Source organism: Eubalaena glacialis, chromosome 7 (genome assembly GCF_028564815.1).
Source record: "Eubalaena glacialis isolate mEubGla1 chromosome 7, mEubGla1.1.hap2.+ XY, whole genome shotgun sequence".
In the NCBI taxonomy this organism is placed as follows: Eukaryota; Metazoa; Chordata; class Mammalia; order Artiodactyla; family Balaenidae; genus Eubalaena; species Eubalaena glacialis.
In genome coordinates, this window is record NC_083722.1 from 81,048,610 (window position 1) to 81,069,762 (window position 21,153).

General features: G+C 34.8%; 1 protein-coding gene across 1 annotated transcript in view; it reads right to left on the bottom strand.

Moving 5' to 3' along the window:
* The window catches only part of DNAH12 (dynein axonemal heavy chain 12), a 220,147-nt gene that overhangs the window by 180,029 nt on the left and 18,965 nt on the right, over positions 1–21,153 (bottom strand). The window contains exons 4-10 of the mRNA XM_061195447.1: positions 8,104–8,293; positions 7,387–7,459; positions 6,620–6,778; positions 6,209–6,404; positions 4,216–4,404; positions 3,207–3,363; positions 2,465–2,556 (exon numbers count right to left, since the gene is read on the bottom strand). Coding sequence (XP_061051430.1) covers positions 2,465–2,556; positions 3,207–3,363; positions 4,216–4,404; positions 6,209–6,404; positions 6,620–6,778; positions 7,387–7,459; positions 8,104–8,293 — 1,056 coding nt within the window. The remainder of the gene's footprint in view (positions 1–2,464; positions 2,557–3,206; positions 3,364–4,215; positions 4,405–6,208; positions 6,405–6,619; positions 6,779–7,386; positions 7,460–8,103; positions 8,294–21,153) is intronic.

Sequence of the window (21,153 nt, forward strand, 5' to 3'; positions counted from 1 at the left end):
ATAAATTAGATAAACAACAAGGTCCTACTGTAGAGCACAGTGAACTATATTCAATATCCTGCAATAAACAATAATGGAAAAGAAAATGAAAAAGAATATTTATATATATGTATAACTGAATCACTTTGCTGTACACCAGAAACTAATACAACATTGTAAATCAACTATACTTCAAAAAAATATATATATATATGTGTATATATATATATATATATATATATATATGAGATACAGCAAAAGCAGTTCTAAGAGATAAATTATAGTGATACAAGCCTACCTCAGGAAACAAGGAAATCCTCAAATAAGCAATTTAACCTTACAGTTAAAGGAACTACAAAAAGAAAAACAAAATCTAAAATTAGTAAAAGGAAAGAAATAAAGATCAGAGTGGAAATAGAGATTTAAAAGTTAATAGAAAAGATCAGTGAAAACAAGAGTTGGTTCTTTGAAAAGATAAACAAAATTGATAAACCTTTAGCCAAACTCATTAAGAAAAAAAGAGAGAGGGCCCAAATAAATAAAATCAGAAATGAAAGAGAAGTTACAACCGACTCATAGAAATACAAAGGATCACATGGCATTGTTACCAACAATTATAAGACAATAAAATGGACAACCTAGAAGAAATGGACAAATTCTGAGAAATGTACAATCTGCCAAGACTGAATAGGGTAAATATAAAATATGAACAGACCAATTACCAGTAAAGTAATTGAATCAATAATTTAAAAACTCCCAACAAACAAAAGTCCAGGACCAGACAGATTTGTAGGTAAATTCTACAAAACACTTAAGAGTTAACATCTATCCTCAAACTATTCCAAAAAATTGCAGAGGAAGGAATGCTTCCAAATTCATTACATGAGGCCAGCATCACCCTGACACCAAAACCAGAAAAAGACAACAGAAAAAAAGAAAATCACAGGCAAATATCACTGATGAACATAGATGCAAAAATCCTCAACAAAATATTATCAAACTGAATTCAACAATACATTAAAAAGATCATATACCATGATCAAGTGGGATTTATCCCAAGGATGCAAGGATGATTTAATAACTGCAAATCAATCAATGTGATACGCCATATTAACGGAATGAAGAATAAAAACCATCTGATCATCTGAATAGGTGCAGAAAAAGCTTTTGGCACAATGCAAATTCCATTTATGATAGCAACTGTCAAAAAAATGTGTATAGAGGAAACATACTTCAACATAATAAAGGCTATATTACACAGCCAACGTCATACTCAATGGTGAAAAGCTGAAAGCATTTCCTCTAAGATCAGGAACAAGACAAGGATGCCCACTCTCTCCACTTTTATTCAACATAGTATCAGAAGTCCTAGCCACAGCAGACAGACAAGAATAAGAAATAAAGGGCATCCAAATTGGAAAGGAAGAAGTAAAACTGTCACTGTTTGCAGATGACATGATAACCCATATAGAAAATCCTTAAGACACCACCAAAATAGTGTAAGAAGTAATAAATAAATTCAGGGAAGTTGCAGGATGCAAAATTAATATACAGAAATCTATTCTGTTTCTACATGTTACTAATGAACTATCAGAAGGAGAAGTTAAGAAAACAGTCCCATTTACAATTGCATCAAAAAGAATAAAATACCTAGTAATAAATCTAGCCAAGGATGTAAAAGACCTGTACTCTGAAAACTATAAGACATTGATGAAAGACACTGAATCAACACAAAAAAATGGAAAGATATACCAGGCTCATGAAGTAAAAGAATTAATACTGTTAAAATGACCATACTTCCCAAGGCAATCTACATATTCAGTGCAAGCCTACCAAAGCATCAATGGCATTTTTCATAGGACTAGAACAATTAATTCTAAAATTTGTATGGAAACACAAAATACCCCATATATTGTATCCCTAATTACCTACTCTTCAGCCATTTGGGGTTTATATGACGTTCTCTGAACACCTCTAAATACTTTTGGCCTTTTCTTATGTTACATTTCCTCTCTTCTCCACCTATAAACATCTACTTCAAAGTCCAGCCCACTTTTCACTTTTTCTAGAAACCTCCACCAATTTCCGAAAGCAAAAGTAATCATTCCTTCTTGTGAGCTTCCACAACACTTTGTCCCTATCTCCATTCTAGTACTAATCTCAATATATTACAGTTGTTATTTCGATGTCTGGCTTCCATGCCAAATACAAGCTCTTGAGGATAATTCTTATGTATTATTTATTTTTGCATCACCAAAATCTTGCTATGTCTCTGAATGTGATGAAAGATATTTTTGTTGAATCAACGAATGAGTTAAATGAATGACTAGGGAAATTATTAGATGAACATATGAGTTTACTAAAATGACGTTTTGAATAAGAAATTCTGTTAACTTAGACTGAAGCATTTATTTTTTAGAATAAAAATATCTCAATTTTAAAAAGAAATTCAAAGACATTAATGAAAAACAGAATTAACACTTACCTCTGTGTATTCATCAAAAGTATGATCTTCTGCCTGAAAAGTCTCTATCAGCTTAACTGCAGTCCCATCAAGGAGCCAATTGTATTTTTCAACTGAAAATTAATAATCTAATTTAAATCTCAGTAACACCCTCTTAAAAAGGTAAAGTGCTTTTTTATATAGTCATAGAATGGAGTAGCCTATTCAATTAAATATTATTAATAGACTATTAACATACACTAATAGGAACAGACAAAATAACATAAAATAGACTTAATAAGCAAACCAGGTTAAATGCAGACTTTTAAAATAAAGATAATAGGGTATGTAAAATAACTTAGAGGTACAGATAAGCCAGTCAATAAAAGGTTTTGGTTAATAGAATGTCAAATAACAACTATCTATCCTGAGCCCATAACATACTTGAGGAGGCTACTGAGCTGCAGACTCTTCAAAACTATTCTTAGAAATTACCTTGCTTTTGCCCTTGATTTAACTTTCTCCTTATGCCAACAACTCTTCTCTCTACATTTTGGCTTTATGACCCTGCTCCAGTTAACATTCACCCTTTGGACTGAACAACAGAATTCAAGTTTCTGGGGTTTGATCCACGACTGCCAAAAGCCATGCCTATGCTCACTTCTGGCTCTCTGCTCTTTCATGACAGATCCAGACAACCAAATAACTGACCAAATTCTAGTAAAAATAAAATGGCATTCTTTTATGACAAAAAAAGAGATATAATATTATGTGTCATATATACCATATGTCTCATAATGTTTTCTTGCACCTTCTAAGTTATGATGTACTGCCACCTTCAGTGTATCAAGAGCCCATTGTAACACATGTTCAGGAAGTTCTGTGTCAAGATTCACAGTTGTTGAAGTTCCTGATAGCCAAGAGGGTACTGTTTGGACATTCTAACATAAATAAAAATGACAATTCATGAAATAAATATCTATGCAATTGATCTACATGTAGATCTTACACTATACTTTTAAAAATTCATTTCAGATTTCAGTGGTCCAAGAAAAGATAACTTGATGCAAAATAATGATTTTAAATTGTCTGTAGTCTAATATAAAACCTTAGTTGGGTTAGTTTTCTATCATTCAACAAATATTTACTGAGGAACTATGTTGAAGTGATTATACTAGAAAGCTCTAGAAAGAACAATCATGACTTGGATCTTGTCCTTAAGAAGTTCACAACTCAGTAGGGAACATGAGACATGCACAAAAATATCAATTCATAACTGCAATAAAAGTTATAAGAAGAAAAAAGTCATCTCAAGCCAGGAAACTTTCTCAAAGAGAAAGCACTTTTAACTTAAAATAACCTGGAGGATGGAAAGAAAACAACGAGTTATAACATTTTATATACATATACACTTTATAGAGCTTCAAGTCAATTTAAAAGTTCGAAAAAGGGCCATATAAAGAAACCCAATGCGCAGAGTCACAGATGTAGAAAACAAACTTATGGTTACCAGGGGGTAAGGGGGAGGGAGGGATAAATTGAGAGATTGGGATTGATATATACACACTACTATATATAAAATAGATAACTAATAAGGACCTATAGGGAACTCTACTCAATACTCTGTAATGGACTATATGGGAAAAGAATCTTAAAAAAAGACTGGGTATGTGTATATGTATAACCGATTCACTTTGCTGTACACCTGAAACTAATGCAACACCGTAAACCAACTATACTCCAATAAAAATTTTTTAAAAAAAGAAACCCAATGGATAAGAATAAAGAAATACCTGCAGAGCTTCAGCTATTCGCTCAACCAAACCCAAAACAACATCTTCCAAATCTTGAAAAGTAGGATAAAATTCCATTTTATCATCATCAAACATCAATTCCATCTTAAATATTGGCAGCCCTCGTTGATCTTCTTGGTCAAAGAGTTTTACAAATCCTTCTACAGTTCTCTTTAAGAGCTCTTTTAGCTGCATGATGCCATAAGTTATTATTACTTTAGAAAGTACAAATTGAACCTTTAACTATAATCAGTAAGCTATTGCCTATAATTAATTCACTCTACCAATCCATTTAGTTCTGAAAATTATCTTCATTCAGCACAATATGTTCTTAATAAATATAGTCTAAAATAAATAGGACAAATATATACAAACTTTAATTTTTCTATAGAATATCAACAATCTTAAAATGGCAACTCAGAATCTTCTACATCCTTTAGTAATTCTGTCCCTGGTACAGAAAAAGTTCCGGAAGATCCAACAATATGGTAAAGACTGAGGGGAGGAGAGGCCTGAAACCTAAGTTTGGGGGTGTCATGAGGTGACATGTATACGGGGCAAGGGACAGTAGTGTACTAGAGCTAGCTCCTACAATTATAAGAGCCAATTGTTAAACATACAAGAATTCTGTGAGCCAGACACTAAACTCTTGGATGCTTGAAAATCACCATGGTGGGAATATTTACCCAATGGAAATTGGCAAACACTACAAACCAGGGCTTTTTCTCCAGGGGTCAGATTTCCAGCACATCACTAGGTGAGAGTGAAGCCACTGGAACTTAGAAATGTGCACTATAAGTTACCAAAGTATGAATAATGCTTTCTTACACAGAACCAACTATTAGAAATTTAAGCAAGGTAGACAAACATATATCTAAATAATCTTCAAAACATTCCTCATTTCTTTACTTCTTATCATATAATCATAGTCCTCTTAAGAGGATAAAGGTAAAAAGGAAATCATGTATATTCGTTACAGTATTACATACCAGATATATATATATATATATATAAATTCCCTTTAAAAATGGCAAAATTCATGGAATCTTTGGAGGTCTTTACCAAAAGGAAAAGTTTTTATTCAAAACTATTTTTCTAGGATTACATTTCTACAATAGTAAAAATTCAAGGAGCCCATAAAATAATTGTATAAAATTCATATTCTCTTTCTGTTTGTCATTTAAAGATGATCAATAACGTTTCGAACCAAGATTTTACTGAGAACAAAACGAAAATCAATTAACTTGTAATTTCATAAGTTCAAAAATATGTTCACTAGGATAGTACTTTTGTTAATTTACTCCAATAAAGCTATAGATAATTAGCTTATAGCCTTTAAGCATGATTCCAGTAATCAATCATAATATTGACACATACTTCTAGACTTACCTCTCATTTTATGTTTTATTTTTATTATTTTTTTTTAGATTTTATTTATTTATTTATTTATTTATTTATTTATTTATTTATTTATTTATTTATTTATTGGCTGTGTTGGGTCTTCGTTGCTGCGCACGGGCTTTCTCTAGTCGCAGCAAGTGGGGGCTACTCTTCGTTGTGGTGTGCGGGCTTCTCACTGCGGTGGTTTCTCACTGCGGTGGCTTCTCTTGTTGCGGAGCAGGGCTCTAGGCACACAGGCTCAGTAGTTGTGACTCACCGGCTCTAGAGCACAGGCTCAGTAGTTGTGGCGCATGGGCTTAGTTGCTCCGCGGCATGTGGGATCTTGCCAGACTAGGGCTCGAACCCATGTCCCCTTCATTGGCAGGCAGATTCTTAACCACTGCACCACCAGGGAAGCCCTTACCTCTCATTTTTAGACTGCTTCCAGAAATGAAGCATTTTTCTGCTAAAGTTATTTAAACAAAATTATAGTAAAAGTCTTTCTTAATTTATTTCAAAATAATTATATAGCACTATATCTACAGAAGATATATTTAAAATACTAAAGTAAATTCAATAACATTATCATTTAAAATATACAAAACCTATTTACCTGATTTGACATAAGTGTGGAAACACAGTTATAAAATGCATCCAGTTTCTCAGGTTTAATGCCTTCTAGTGACTCCTTCTTGGTAAAGAGACTTATAACCTTTGGATACCAAGTGTTCATTATCTTCTCTTCTGCCTTTCTAGCTTGTATTGATAAATCATTTTTCAATGATTCACAATCAATTGGGCCTTTACCTCTATTTATGAGAAAAAAAATGATTTAAAGCAAACAACAGATATTGGTCATGATACAAAATTGTTGAAACAAGTAAGATAAATTTAAAAATTTTTTAACCTAAGAAAAGTCCTGAGTATTTATCAATCAGTTTTTTAAATTATATAGTCAAAATATAAAGACTCAAGCAGGAGACATTCAAATTTTAAATGTTAATTAATAAATATGAGATTTTACCTAATTCCAGTTAAGTCTAGCAAAACTGTATTGGCAAATGTTGTATAACCAAGGTCCAATAACATTTTCATAGTTGGATGAACAATGTGCAAATTAGCTAATATTTGATTTCTTGTCTGCAGATAGTTAGAATGCCAAAGCTTAGAATAATCCAGGCCTCTGGAAAAGCAAAACACCATATCAAACAGGATTCAAATGATACATTCTAAATTTTAGGAAATAATATTTATGACATGGAATTAGTATCAAAGTGAGAAGACTGGGGGTTGAGAAGAGAGAAATGTGCTCAGCAATGGGAAACTTAGGAGATAAGCATGTAATAAAAATACATCAAGAACTTAAGAGTTCATTATCTTCGGAGAGACCAGAGATCATTTGTGGGTAAGGCAGGCTGATGGGCCAGGCATGAGTTCCCTAACTTCCACTGTGCTCTGGCTCAGTTACCCTGGGTAGTGATAAACAAACTCAGTCCTTAGGATTGGGGAGAAGAGACAGAGAAATCTGTCTGGCATACTCCAAAGCTTACTTAAGGCCAAGTTGAGTTATACATCCATAAATGTTCCCACTAACTGCATAAGCAACAACTAGATAAGTTCAATGTAGAGGATACCTTTGGGAAAAAAAAAAAAACAGTAGTACTATTTTTTTTTACATGTTTTCAAAACACTTTTGAGCTTCACAGTCGTAGCCTTGAATGTAAGATCAGTTTATTTTCAATCAGTTATCAAAACCTAGGTACAGTACTGTTTTATAAAAATTTTACTTACACAGGGGATTCAGGTAAAGGGCCTCCTTCATCTTCAAGCCATTTAACTGGAGGTCTCACAAGAACACTCCTCACTAAAAAAAAAAAAATTGTATATATATACATATATTTTATAGATAGATAGATAGGTTAATACTTCTTGAAAATGCTTGCAAGACTTAACTGAAATCAAAGTTTCTAACTTTTGATAATGGATAGTATAGTTTAATATGAATCAAAATGAGTATAAGAAAAAAATCCCTTATGTGAAACAAAATCATGCTCTTGGTACTATTTCGGCCCTGCTTTGGAGGTGAATTCAGATACAGTAAAGCTTTAATAAGTTCTCAGTTTTTTTCATCCTATGTATTCAAAGGTCACTGGCATGGCCACTTAAAAAAATTAATCCAATTAAAAATTGCAAAGGTTAAATCCCTAATAAATCTCCCCAAACACATTAATATTTTCTTACAATCCTGTAAATAGTATAACTATAACCATAAAGACAAACTAAAAAATTAAAAAGCTATTAAGCACATAAAAATTACAAAAAGTACCCTTAAAAACAGTGTCCTTAAATTACAAAGATTTGACTAGGTTATAGGCTCAAAGTTAAAACTTTAAAAATATCTAAGAAATACATATAGCTAAACATATAATGTTCATTATTCATATTTCTACTTTCAATTGGGAGAGGTGGGGGAACAAGCAAGCTTGGCGTGTGTTAAATGCCACTTACCCAAATATCTCTTCATGCTTTTTTCAAAATCACTTGACACCTCATTTATGAGACTTTGAATGAGTTCTTCTCTTTCTTTCCCTTCCTTTAAAGACTCAGGTATCAGCATTAACATGTGATCCAGCCATTCCTGCTGAATAGGTACTATGGGACTACTCTCTACACATTGTTTCAAATAAATATAGTTGAACTGAGAATGTAATAAGAAAAAATTAAATGTTCTAAATGGTGTAGCATTTCAATGATACATGTGAAATGTAGCATTTCAGAGTAAAAATATTATGAAAAATAACATGTTTTCAGAATAAAAATATTTTATCCAAAAGTACAACCTACAAAGAAACTATTTTATATTTTTATTTATGATGAGTTCTCTCCAAATTAATGTTCTTAGTATACTCTTCCCTTTCTCAAGGCAAAACAAACATCCTTAATCTAACTTACTATTCCTTCATTTAACAAATATTCATTAATTCAACAAATATTCAGGTATTGTCCCAAATGCTGAGGATATAGTAATAAACAAAACAGACAAAGCCCCACTCTCCTGGAGATACTATTCTGGTATAATAGCATCATAATATAATTTCATAAATTCTCCCATAACAATGAGTAGTCTGACAAAAATAGACATGAACAAATGGAAAGACAGTACTTGATCTTGGTAAAGATATTTTAACATCATGAAAATTTAAAGTTGTCCCAAAATCAATTTAATGCAATACCAATAAAAATATCTACACACATTTTTAAGAAACTAGACAAGTAGAGACTAAAGTCCAAGTGGAAAATAAATAGCCAAGAAATCCCTGAGAAAGAAAATTTATAAGGAAGAACTATCCCTAGGAGACATTAAAACATATTATAAAGTCTCCCTGATGAGAATAGTATGGTACAGGTACATGAATAGACAGACGACTGGGGGAAAAAAAAAATAGAAAGTCCAGAAATAGATCCAGTCCATAGGAAAATGTAGCATATGATAAATGTGGCACCCCAAATCACTGAAGCAAAGATAAAGATTTTAATAAATATTTCTGGGACAACTGGTTAGTCATTTGGAAAAAGATAAATTTAACACCTTTCTTCCAACATACACAAGAATAAATTCCAAATAGATCAGGAATTTAATTAAACTAAACAATAAAACTATACAAGGCCAGAAAAAAACTGATAAAATTCTTCTATAATTGAGCGTAGGGGAAGACTTTAAAACTATGATTCAAATTCCAGGTACAAAAAAGGAAAAAATGATTGACAAATTCTGACTACATAAAATTAAAATGCTTGCATGTTTTAAAAACATCATAATAAAAAAGGTCAAAAGACTACTGACACTCTGGGAGAAAATATTTGCAAAGTATATCTCAAATAAAGGGGAAAGAATGCTTAAAAATTTAGGAGATGGGTGAAACTTGAGGACATTATGCTAAATGAAATAGGCCAATGACAAAAAGATAAACACTTTATGATTCCACTTATATGAGGTATCTACAGTAGTCAAATTCATAAAACAGAAAATAGAATGCCACTTGCCAGGGACTAGGGGGAAAAGGAAATGGAGAGTTGTTTCATGAGTGTAGAGTTTCAGTTTTGCAATATGAAAATATTCTGGAGATTAGTTGCACAATGTGAAAATACTTAACACCACTGAACAGTACACTTTATTTATTTTTAATTAATTTATTTATATATTTTTGGCTGCATTGGGTCTTCATTGCTGCACACAGGCTTTCTCTAGTTGCTGGGGGCTGCTCTTCATTGCGGTGTGCGGGCTTCTCATTGCGGTGGCTCCTCTTGTTGCAGAGCACGGGCTCTAGGCATGCGGGCTTCAGTAGTTGTGGCACATGGGCTCAGTAGTTGTGGCGCACAGGCTTAGTTGCTCCGCGGCATGTGGGATCTTCCGGGACCAGGGCTCGAATCTGTGTCCCCTGCATTGCCAGGCGGATTCTTAACCACTGCGCCACCAGGGAAGTCCTGAACAGTACATTTTAAAATAGTTAAGATGGTGGGACTTCCTGGTGGTGCAGAGTAGGTTTCTCACATGTTATGGGTTAGCAATTTCAAAACAGTTTATGTGTATTCTAGAATTTAACAAAATCAGTAAATATACTGTGGTTCATAAAAGCTAGGTTTCTGACTGTGAGAGAAGGGAGCAACAAATAAGGAAAGAGGGAAGACTAGAATGAACCCAGTGATATTAAATTGGAATAGGAGGCATAAGTATAAACTCATGGTTTTTAAGATAGATAGATGAGAGAAGGAAGGATGGATGGATAGATAGATAGATAGATAGATAGACAGACAGAAAGATAATTTCCTGGCTCTTTCTGCTGAGAGAACAAAGAAGAATTACATCTCAGGAACACAGCTAACACTCATGTCATGGTTTCTAAATACCATTCTCTACTAAAAAGAGGCAGGAATCCTTGGAGAAATGACTGACTCCAGGATTAGAATAGGAAAAGTACAGTATAAGCCTGGAATATCTTACTGTATCAAAACATGAGATCTCAAAGAATGATGGGATAAGCTAAAAAGAATATAACAGTCAACTTGAAGGGCTCCCACTGGCCAAATCTGGGGCAGCTGAACATCAAAATAAACCATAGTAGTAACATATTAAATTCAATAGCTAAAATAAGACTGTCCGTAAATAGTCCATACTGATATAAATGAATTAGTGAATGAGGAAAGAAAGAAAGAGAGAGAGAAAGAAAGGAAAAGGATGAAGTTCTTCCTTACTACAAAATTCCAACTAAAAAATATACAAGGAATGGTGGGAAAATTACTATCTGGCAACCACCATAGTAATCATTGTTTCAGGCAAGAATATTAACATTATGGGGACAAGTGAACATATAGGAGAATTCTTTGTACTCTTTTTACAATTTTCTATAAGTCTGAAATTATTTCAAAATAAAATATTTTTTTAAAGGAATGACCTGGTTGGACATTTTTTCTTTTGTCTCCTGCTTAAAATTTTTTTTCAATTAGTTGCTCACTCCAAAATTCTTCTAGAGGGTCATTTTCTATGGCTATTCCACTAATATGCTGCTTGATCTTAAACATCCTGTGGTGGTCCCCAATCCCTCAACAGACTTACTCTCTGTCTAGTAATGAATCTGATCTTCTCCCCACTCTTTCTCTTCCCTCTCCCCCTAGGTGATTTCATCTAGTCCCGTGACTATAAATATCAACTATATATGTTGATGTGTTCTAAATCTGTATCTCTAGAACTCAGCTCTTCCTGAAATATCCAGCATAGCCAAAAGAGATCTCTTCATCTCCCAGCTCCTAAAACGTTCCTTCCTCAGTCTTAGCCATGTCAATAAACAGCACCAAATTAAGCTATAATATATATATATATTTGACCCTTACAATTGGAGTATACATTCTTCCGTTAGCAAAGAGATATCTGACTTTTCTGAGTGAGACCATGTGCTTTCAAAGTCTTTTTTGAAAACTTCCTACTTTATGCCCTCACTGTGGTCTCTTCATACTTCTATCACAACATCTGTTGTATTTTACTGAACATAAGTGTTTATATTCATTAATTCATCAAGCATTTATTGAATATCCACTATTGGTAGTCAATACCATAGTTGTTAAAGACACAAAGATATTTAAGAAGCAACTCCTAGCCTCAAGACTAGAAAATACATCATTTTAATACATAAAAATATCAAAGGAATACCAAATACAATATGCTAAGAAAAATAATAAAAATGAACAATGTATAATAGGAGCAAAGAAGAAGTCATCTATCCAAACCCATAGAAATAGGGTAAGACTTCCTGGGAATGGTAACTGAGCTGAAATAGAGACAACCAGGTAAGAAGAAGCATGGATGGTGAGGGGACGTGTGGGGCAAAAGCAGCGAGGTGAGAAACGTTATGTTTCCTCAAGGATGAATAAGAAAGTCCATGCTGGTGAAGCATAAAATATGATACAGAGCGTGGCGAGAGGAGAGGCAGGAGAATAGGTAGGAGTCATATTACAGAAAGCCTTGCATACACATTAAGATTTAATTCTGTAGGTTATGAGAAGCCACTGATGGCTATTGTAGTCAAGGCGAAAGAGGAAGGCCTGATCTAAGGCTAGGACAAAAAGAGGACTGATTGGAGAAATATTCGTAGCATTTGGGGACTAATTGTATGGCAGAGAGGGGGGAAAAAGAAGTTAAGACTCAGGTGTTTTAAGCATGAGTGACTGGGTAAATAGTGATAACTAGAAGAGAGAATAAGGAGGAAGAGACGTCTTATGGAAGAAGCTGATAAGTTCATTTTTTCTGACATGTTGAATTTGAGGTATTTGTGCATCAAAATCTATGGGAGTCATCAAAATATGGAAGGTACTTGAAATCAGAAGAGAATCATCCAGGAAGATTCAAGGAAAGAGAACAGTGGGCCACAGTCAGGCAGGGAAGAGAAACCCATGAAGATGACAGAGAAGTAATATTTAGAGAACTAGAAAAATAAGTATAAGGGCATTTAAAAGGAAATGAATATTCAGCAGTGTCAAAAATCAGCTGGAATTGTCACTATTTTTTATTTTAGCCATACTAATGGGTATGTAGTGATAACTCATCACAGTTTTAATTTACATTTCCCTAATGGTTAATAATGTTGAGCATCTTTGATGTGCTTATTTGCCATCCATATATCCTCTTTGGTAAAATGTCTAGTCATGTCTTTTACTCATTTTCTAATTGGATTTTTTGTTTTTATCCTGTTGAGTTTTGAGAGTTCTTAAATATTCTAGATACAAGTCCTTTGTTGGATATGTGATTTGTGAATATTTTCTTGCAGTATGTAGCTTGTTTTTTCATCCTCTTAACAGAATCTTTCACCTAGCTATAGTTTTTAATTTTTATGAAATAAAATTTATTGGTTTTTTTTATGGATTGTGCTTTTTATTTTTTGGCCGTGCTGCGCAGCACGCAGGATCTTAGTTCCCCGACCATGGATCGAACTCATGCCCACTGCAATGGAAGTGCAGAGTCTTAACCACTGAACAGCCAGGGAAGTCCCGGACTGTGCTTTTTTAAATTCAGGTATAGTTGATTTACAATATATATTAGTTTCAGATGTACAACATAGTGATTCAAAATTTTTATAGATTATACTCCATTTAAAGTTATAAAATATAGGCTATATTCCCTGTGCTATACAATGTATCATTATAGCTTATTTATTTTATACATAGTAGTTTGTACCTCTTAATCCCCTACCCCTATCTTGCCCCTCCTCCCTTTCCTCTCCCCACTGGTAACCACTAGTTTTTTCTCTGTATGTGTGAGTCGGTTTCTGTTTTGTTATATTCCTTCGTTTGTTTTATTTTTTAGATTCCACATATAAATGATAACATACAGTATTTATCTTTCTCTGTCTGACTTATTTCTCTATGCATAATACTCTCCAGGTTTATCTTTGTTGTTGCAAATGGAAAATTTTCGTTCTTTTTTATGGCTGAGTTATTCCATTCCATATATATATATATATATATGTATGTATGTATATATATATATATGTATGTATGTATATAAATTATATATATGTATATAAATTCACATCTTCCTTACCCACGTCTTGGCTTTTGTAAATAATGCTGTTGTGAACATTAGGGTGCATTTATCTTTTTGATTAGTGGTTTTGTTTACTTTGGATATATACCCAGAAATGGAATGGCTGGGTCATATGCAGTTCTATTTTTAGTTTTTAGAGGGACCTCCACACTGTTTCCCATAGTGGCTGCACCAATTTATGTTCCCACCAACAGTGTACAAGGGCTCCCTTCTCTCTACATCCTCACCAACATTAGCTATTTGTGGTCTTTTTTTTTTTTTAACATCTTTATTGGAGTATAATTGCTTTACAATGGTGTGTCAGTTTCTGCTTTATAACAAAGTGAATCAGCTATGCATATACATATTTCCCCATATCCTCTCCCTCTTGTGTCTCCCTCCCACCCTCCCTATCCCACCCCTCTAGGTAGTCACAGAGCACTGAGCTGATCTCCCTGTGCAATGCAGCTGCTTCCCACTAGCTATCTATTTTACATTTGGTAGTGTATATATGTGCATGCCATTCTCTCACTTTGTCCCAGCTTACCCTTCCCACTCCCTGTGTCCTCAAGCCCATTCTCTGCATCTGCGTTTTTATTCCTGTCCTGCCCCTAGGTTCTTCAGAACCTTTTTTTTTTTTTTCGATTCCATGTATATGTGTTAGCATATGGTATTTGTTTTTCTCTTTCTGACTTACTTCATTCTGTATGACAGACTCTACGTCCATCCACCTCACTACAAATAACTCAATTTCGTTTCTTTTTATGGCTGAGTAATATTCCATTGTATATATGTGCCACATCTTCTTTATCCATTCATCTGTCGATGGACACTTAGGTTGCTTCCATGTCCTGGCTATTGTAAATAGAGCTGCAATGAACATTATGGTACAAGAATCTTTTTGAATTCTGGTTTTCTCAGGGTATATGCCCAGTAGTGGGATTGCTGGGTCGTATGGTAGTTCTATTTTTAGTTTTTTAAGGAACCTCTATACTGTTCTCCATAGTGGCTGTATCAATTTACATTCCCACCAACAGTGCAAGAGGGTTCCCTTTTCTCCACACCCTCTCCAGCATTTATTGTTTGTAGATTTTTTGATGATGGCCATTCTGACTGGTGTGAGGTGATACCTCATTGTAGTTTTGATTTACATTTCTCTAATGATTAGTGATGTTGAGCATCCTTTCATGTGTTTGTTGGCAATCTGTATATCTTCTTTGGAGAAATGTCTATTTAGGTCTTCTGCCCATTTTTGGATTGGGTTGTTTGTTTTTTTGAAATTGAGCTGCATGAGCTACTTGTAAATTTTGGAGATTAATCCTTTGTCAGTTGCTTCATTTGCAAATATTTTCTCCGATTCTGAGGGTTGTCTTTTCATTTTGTTTATGGTTTCCTTTGCTATGCAAAAGCTCTTAAGTTTCATTAGGTCCCATTTGTTTATTTTTGTTTTTATTTCCATTTCTCTAGGAGGTGGTCAAAAAGAATCTTGCTGTGATTTATGTCATAGAGTGCTCTGCCTATGTTTTCTTCTAAGAGTTTGATAGTGTCTGCCTTACATTTAGGTCTTCAATCCATTTAGAGTTTATTTTTGTGTATGGTGTTACAGAGTGTTCTAATTTCATTCTTCTACATGTAGCTGTCCAGTTTTCCCAGCACCAATCATTGAAGAGGCTGTCTTTTCTCCATTGTATATTCTTGCCTCCTTTATCAAAAATAAGGTGACCATATGTGTTTGGGTTTATCTCTGGGCTTTCTATCCTGTTCCATTGATCTATATTTCTGTTTTTGTGCCAGTACCATACTGTCTTGATTACTGCAGCTTTGTAGTATCATCTGAAGTCAGGGAGCCTGATTCCTCCAGCTCTGTTTTTCTTTCTCAGGTTTGCTTTGGCTACCTGCCCCAGTGATAAGGAGGTTGAAATAGCATACAGTGATGTAGCCAAAAGACTTACCAAATAAAATAGCACTTACAAGAGAGATGTCTTCACATCTTCCCCTGTCTTCCCCTGAAAATAACATGCTTTTCCTAACACACTGTTCGTCTTCCTATAAAGTAGAAACTTTATTTTGCACAAACATGCAGTTATTCCAGATTAGGATAAAGGATAGACAAGGTATAGTAGCTATCTTTAAATATATACTCCTAAGCAGTGTCATTTTAAAATTGTTTTACCCTGCTTACCTCCCCTACCCTGTATCCTCCTCTCCTCTAATTTGGAGACACTCCATAAAAATTTTTCACTTTAAAGGTAGCTTGCCATCTCTCTAGAGCCCTCACCACTGTCTCCATTCACTGTGTATAGATGGCAGAACTTTTCAGGTGCACTGTTTAACTGTTAAAATAGTAACCACAACCTCATCAGGCCCAAAATGGAGCATAATGCACGGTACAAGGAATATTTATGTATTTTTGGAATTTTATAATATTTAGTAAGAGTATATGAAAGGATTACTACTGTATCAAAATATATTGTTTCAATTTAGTCTATCCTGGATATGTACTAAAGGATGTTACCACAAGAGAAGAGAGCCTTCTACAGAAAGTCTCTACAGATTTTGCTATTTTATTTTGTATGTGGATTTTTACTTTTGCCTAAACGCATTTATCCTTCATATCAATTATAACATCTGACACTATGTAGAAGCTAAAAATTTAGAGGGAGGAACATTATTTTCAAGATCTTCTTCAAGCCTCTTATGCATATAAGAGAAACCAATCGGCACCTGATACTCTCTGTCTAAATATGTTACTGGTAATATGTATTTTGCCCAGTGCCATTCATTTGGAACATAATTGTTTTCTTCCTTTATTTTAAAAATGTTCCTTTTTTAGGTAAGCATCAGCTTTGTTGTTTGTAGACCTTTTGAGCAACACAACGTAAAACTATATTTAGTTGATTTAGCTATAGCAGTACAATGATTAGTAATATAAAAATTAACCTAAGGGAAAAAAAAAAGATTGCTTTGGCTATTTGGGCTCTTTTGTGTTTCCATACAAATTGTGAAATTTTTTGTTCTAGTTCTATGAAAAATGCCATTGATAGTTTGATAGGGATTGCATTGAATCTAGATTGCTTTGGGTAGTATAGTCATTTTCACATGTTGATTCTTCCAATCCAAGAACATGGTATATCTCTCCATCTGTTGGTATCATCTTTAATTTCTTTCATCAGTGTCTTATAGTTTTCTGCATACAGGTCTTTTGTCTCCCTTGGTAGGTTTATTCCTAGGTATTTTATTCTTTTTGTTGCAATGGTAAAAGGGAGTGTTTCCTTAATTTCTGTTTCCGATTTTTCATCATTAGTGTATAGGAATGCAAGAGATTTCTGTGCATTAATTTTGTATCCTGCTACTTTACCAAATTTTTTCATTAGCTCTAGTAGTTTTCTGGTAGCATCTTTAGGATTCTCTATGTATAGTATCATGTCATCTGCAAACAGCTTTACTTCTTCTTTGCCAGTTTGGATTCCTTTTATTTCTTTTTTGTCTCGGATTGCTGTGGCTAAAACTTCCAAAACTATGTTGAAGAATAGTGGTTAGAGTGGACAACCTTGTCTTGTTCCTGATCTCAGAGGAAATGGTTTCAGTTTTGCACCATTAAGAACGATGTTGGCTGTGGGTTTGTCGTATATGGCCTTTATTATGTTGAGGAAAGTTCCCTCTATGCCTGCGCTCTGGAGGGTTTTTATCGTAAATCAGTGTTGAATTTTGTCAAAAGCTTTTTCTGCATCTATTGAGATTATCATATAGTTTTTATTCTTCAGTTAGTTAATATGGTGTATCACATTGATTCATTTGCATATACTGAAAAATCTTTGCATTCCTGGGATAAACCCCACTTGATCATGGTGAATGATCCTTTGAATGTGCTGTTGGATTCTGTTTGCTAGTATTTGGTTGAGGATTTTTGCATCTATGTTCATCAGTGATATTGGCCTGTAGTTTTCTTTCTTTGTGACATCTTTGTCTGGTTTAGGTAACAGGGTGATGGTGGCCTCGTAGAATGAGTTTGGGAGTGTCCCTCCCTCTGCTATATTTTGGAAGAGTTTGAGAAGGATAGGTGTTGGCTCTTCTCTAAATGTTTCATAGAATTCGCCTGTGAAGCCATTTGGTCCTGGGCTTTTGTTTGTTGGAAGATTTTTTATCACAGTTTCAATTTCAGTGCTTCTGATTGGTCTGTTTATATTTTCTATTTCTTCCTCGTTCTGTCTCAGAAGGTTGTGCTTTTCTAAGAATTTGTCCATTTCTTCCAGGTTGTCCCTTTTATTGGCATATAGTTGCTTGTAGTAATCACTCATGATCCTTTGTATTTCTGTGGTGTCAGTTGTTACTTCTCCTTTTTCATTTCTAATTCGATTGATCTGAGTCTTCTCCCTTTTTTTCTTGATGAGTCTGGCTAATGGTTTATCAATTTTGTTTATCTTCTCAAAGAACCAGCTTTTAGTTGTACTGATCTTTGTTATTGTTTCCTTCATTTCTTTTTCATTTATTTCTGATCTGATGTGTATGATTTCTTTCCTTCTTCTAACTTTGGGTTATTTTTGTTCTTCTTTCTCTAATTGCTTTAGGTGCAAGGGTGGGTTGTTTATTAGAGATGTTTCTTGTTTCTTGAGGTAGGATTGTATTGCTATAAACTTCCCTCTTAGAACTGCTTTTGCTGCATCCCATAGGTTTTGGTCATCGTGTTTTCATTGTCATTTGTCTCTAGCTATTTTTTAATTTCCTCTTTGATTTCTTCAGTGATCTCTTGCTTATTTAGTTGTGTATTGTTTAGCCTCCATGTGTTTGTATTTTTTACAGATTTTTTCCTGTAATTGATATCTAGTCTCATAGCATTGTGGTTGGAAGATACTTGATACGATTTCAATTTTCCTAAATGAACCAAGGCTTGATTTGTGACCCAAGATATGCTCTATCCTGGAAATTGTTCCATGAGCACTTGAGAAGAAAGTGTATTCTGTTGTTTTCGGATGGAATGTCCTATAAATATCAATTAAGCCCATGTTGTTTAATGTATCATTTAAAGCTTGTGTTTCCTTATTTATTTTCATTTTGGATGATCTGTCCATTGGTGAAAGTGAGGTGTTAAAGTCCCCTACTATGATTGTGTTACTTTCAATTTCCCCTTTTATGGCTGTAAGCATTTGCCTTATGTATTGAGGTGCTCCTATGTTGGGTGCATAAATATTTACAATTGCTATATCTTCTTCTTGGATTGATCCCTTGATCATTATGTAGTGTCCTTCTTTGTGCCTTGAAATAGTCTTTATTTTAAAGTCTCTTTAGTCTGATATGAGAATTGCTACTCCAGCTTTCTTTTGATTTCCATTTGCATGGAATTTCTTTTTCCATCCCCTCACTTTCAGTCTGTATGTGTCCCTAGGTCTGAAGTGGGTCTCTTGTAAACAGAATATAAATGGGTCTTGTTTTTGTATCCATTCAGCCAGTCTATGTCTTTTGGTTGGAGCATTTAATCCATTTACATTTAAGGTAGTTACCGATATGTATGTTCCTATTACCATTTTCTTAACTGTTTTGGGTTTGTTATTGTAGGTCTTTTCCTTCTCTTTTGTTTCCTGCTTAGACAAGTTTCTTTAGCATTTGTTGTAAAGCTGGTTTGGTGGTGCTGAATTCTCTTAGCCTTTGCTTGTCTGTAAAGGTTTTAATTTCTCCATCGAATCCAAATGAGATCCTTGCTGGGTAGAGTAATCTTTGTTGTTAAGTTTTTCCCTTTCATCACTTTAAATATGTCCTGCCACTCCCTCTGGCTTGCAGAGTTTCTGCTGAAAGATCAGCTGATAACCTTATGGGGATTCCCTTGTATGTTACTTGTTGTTTTCCCCTTGCTGCTTTTAATATTTTTTCTTTGTATTTAATTTTTGATAGTTTGATTAATATGTGTCTTGGCGTGTTTCTCCTTGGATTTATCCTGTATGGGACTCTCTGTGCTTCCTGGACTTGATTGACTGTTTCCTTTCCCGTATTAGGGAAGTTTTCAACTAGAATCTCTTCAAATATTCTCTCAGTCCCTTTCTTTGTCTCTTCTTCTTCTGGGACCCCTATGATTTGAATGTTGGTGCATTTAATGTTGTTCCAGAGGTCTCTGAGACTGTCCTCAATTCTCTTCATTCTTTTTCTTTATTCTGCTCTGCAGTAGTTATTTCCACTATTTTATCTTCCAGGTCACTTATCCGTTCTTCTGCTTCAATTATTCTGCTATTGATTCCTTCTAGAGAATTTTTAATTTCATTTATTGTGTTGTTCATCATTGTTCGTTTGCTCTTTAGTTCTTCCAGGTCCTTGTTAAACATTTCTTGTATTTTCTCCATTCTATTTCCAAGATTTTGGATCATTTTTACTATCATTACTCTGAATTCTTTTTCAGGTAGACTGCCTATTTCATCTTCATTTGTTTGGTCTGGTGGGTTTTTACCTTGCTCCTTCATCTGCTGTGTGTTTCTCTCTCTTCTCATTTTGCTTAACTTATTGTGTTTGGGGTCTCCTTTTCACAGGCTGCAGGTTCGTAGTTCCCATTGTCTTTTGTGTCTGCCCCCAGTGGGTAAGGTTGGTTCAGTGGGTTGTGTAGGCTTCCTGGTGGAGGGGACTGGTACCTGTGTTCTGGTGGATGAGTCTGGATCTTGTCTTTCTGGTGGGCAGGGCTGAGTCCAGTGGTGTGTTTTGGGGTGTCTGTGACCTTATTATGATTTTAGGCAGCCACTCTGCTAATGGGTGGGGTTGTGTTCCTGTCTTGCTAGTTGTTTGGCATAGTGTGTCCAGCACTGTAGCTTGCTGGTCGTTGAGTGGAGCTGGGTCTTAGCATTTAGATGGAGATCACTGGGAGAGCTTTCACCATTTGATATTACATGGAGCTGGGAGGTCTCTGGTGGACCAATGTCCTGAATTCAGCTCTCCCACCTCAGAGGCACAGGCCTGACACCCAGCCGGAGCACCATGATCCTGTCAGCCACATGGCAACAACAACTCTGTCAATATGTCTTCATCAACCAAATGAGCAACGCCAATGTGGGACCCAGGACCATTCACTCGGTGGAAGAATTCCGGGTTCAGGCAGGGGACAGGCAGAGTGCAGATAATATCTGGATATTGCTTGACACTTTACAGACTGTTCTCAATGGATTTCCCTTCTTTGCTGAGCTTCAAAGCTTCCAAGATCTTGGGAGCTGGGAAGTGAAAGGCAGAGGGAGGGAGCGTGGGGCAGGAGCAGCCCCTGGGCGTTTGCCCATGGGAGTGGCTGCCCCTGTGGTCTTTTTGATGGTAGCCATTTTGACAGGTGTGAGGTGATATCTCATTGTGGTTTTTGTTTGCATTTCTCTGATGAATGAATGATAAATGAATGTTGAGCATCTTTTCATGTGCTTGTTAGCCATCTGTATGTCTATTCAGGTCTTCTGCCCATTTTTTAATTGGGTTGTTTGTGTTTTGACATTAAGTTAGTTGTATGAGCTGTTTATATACCTTGGATA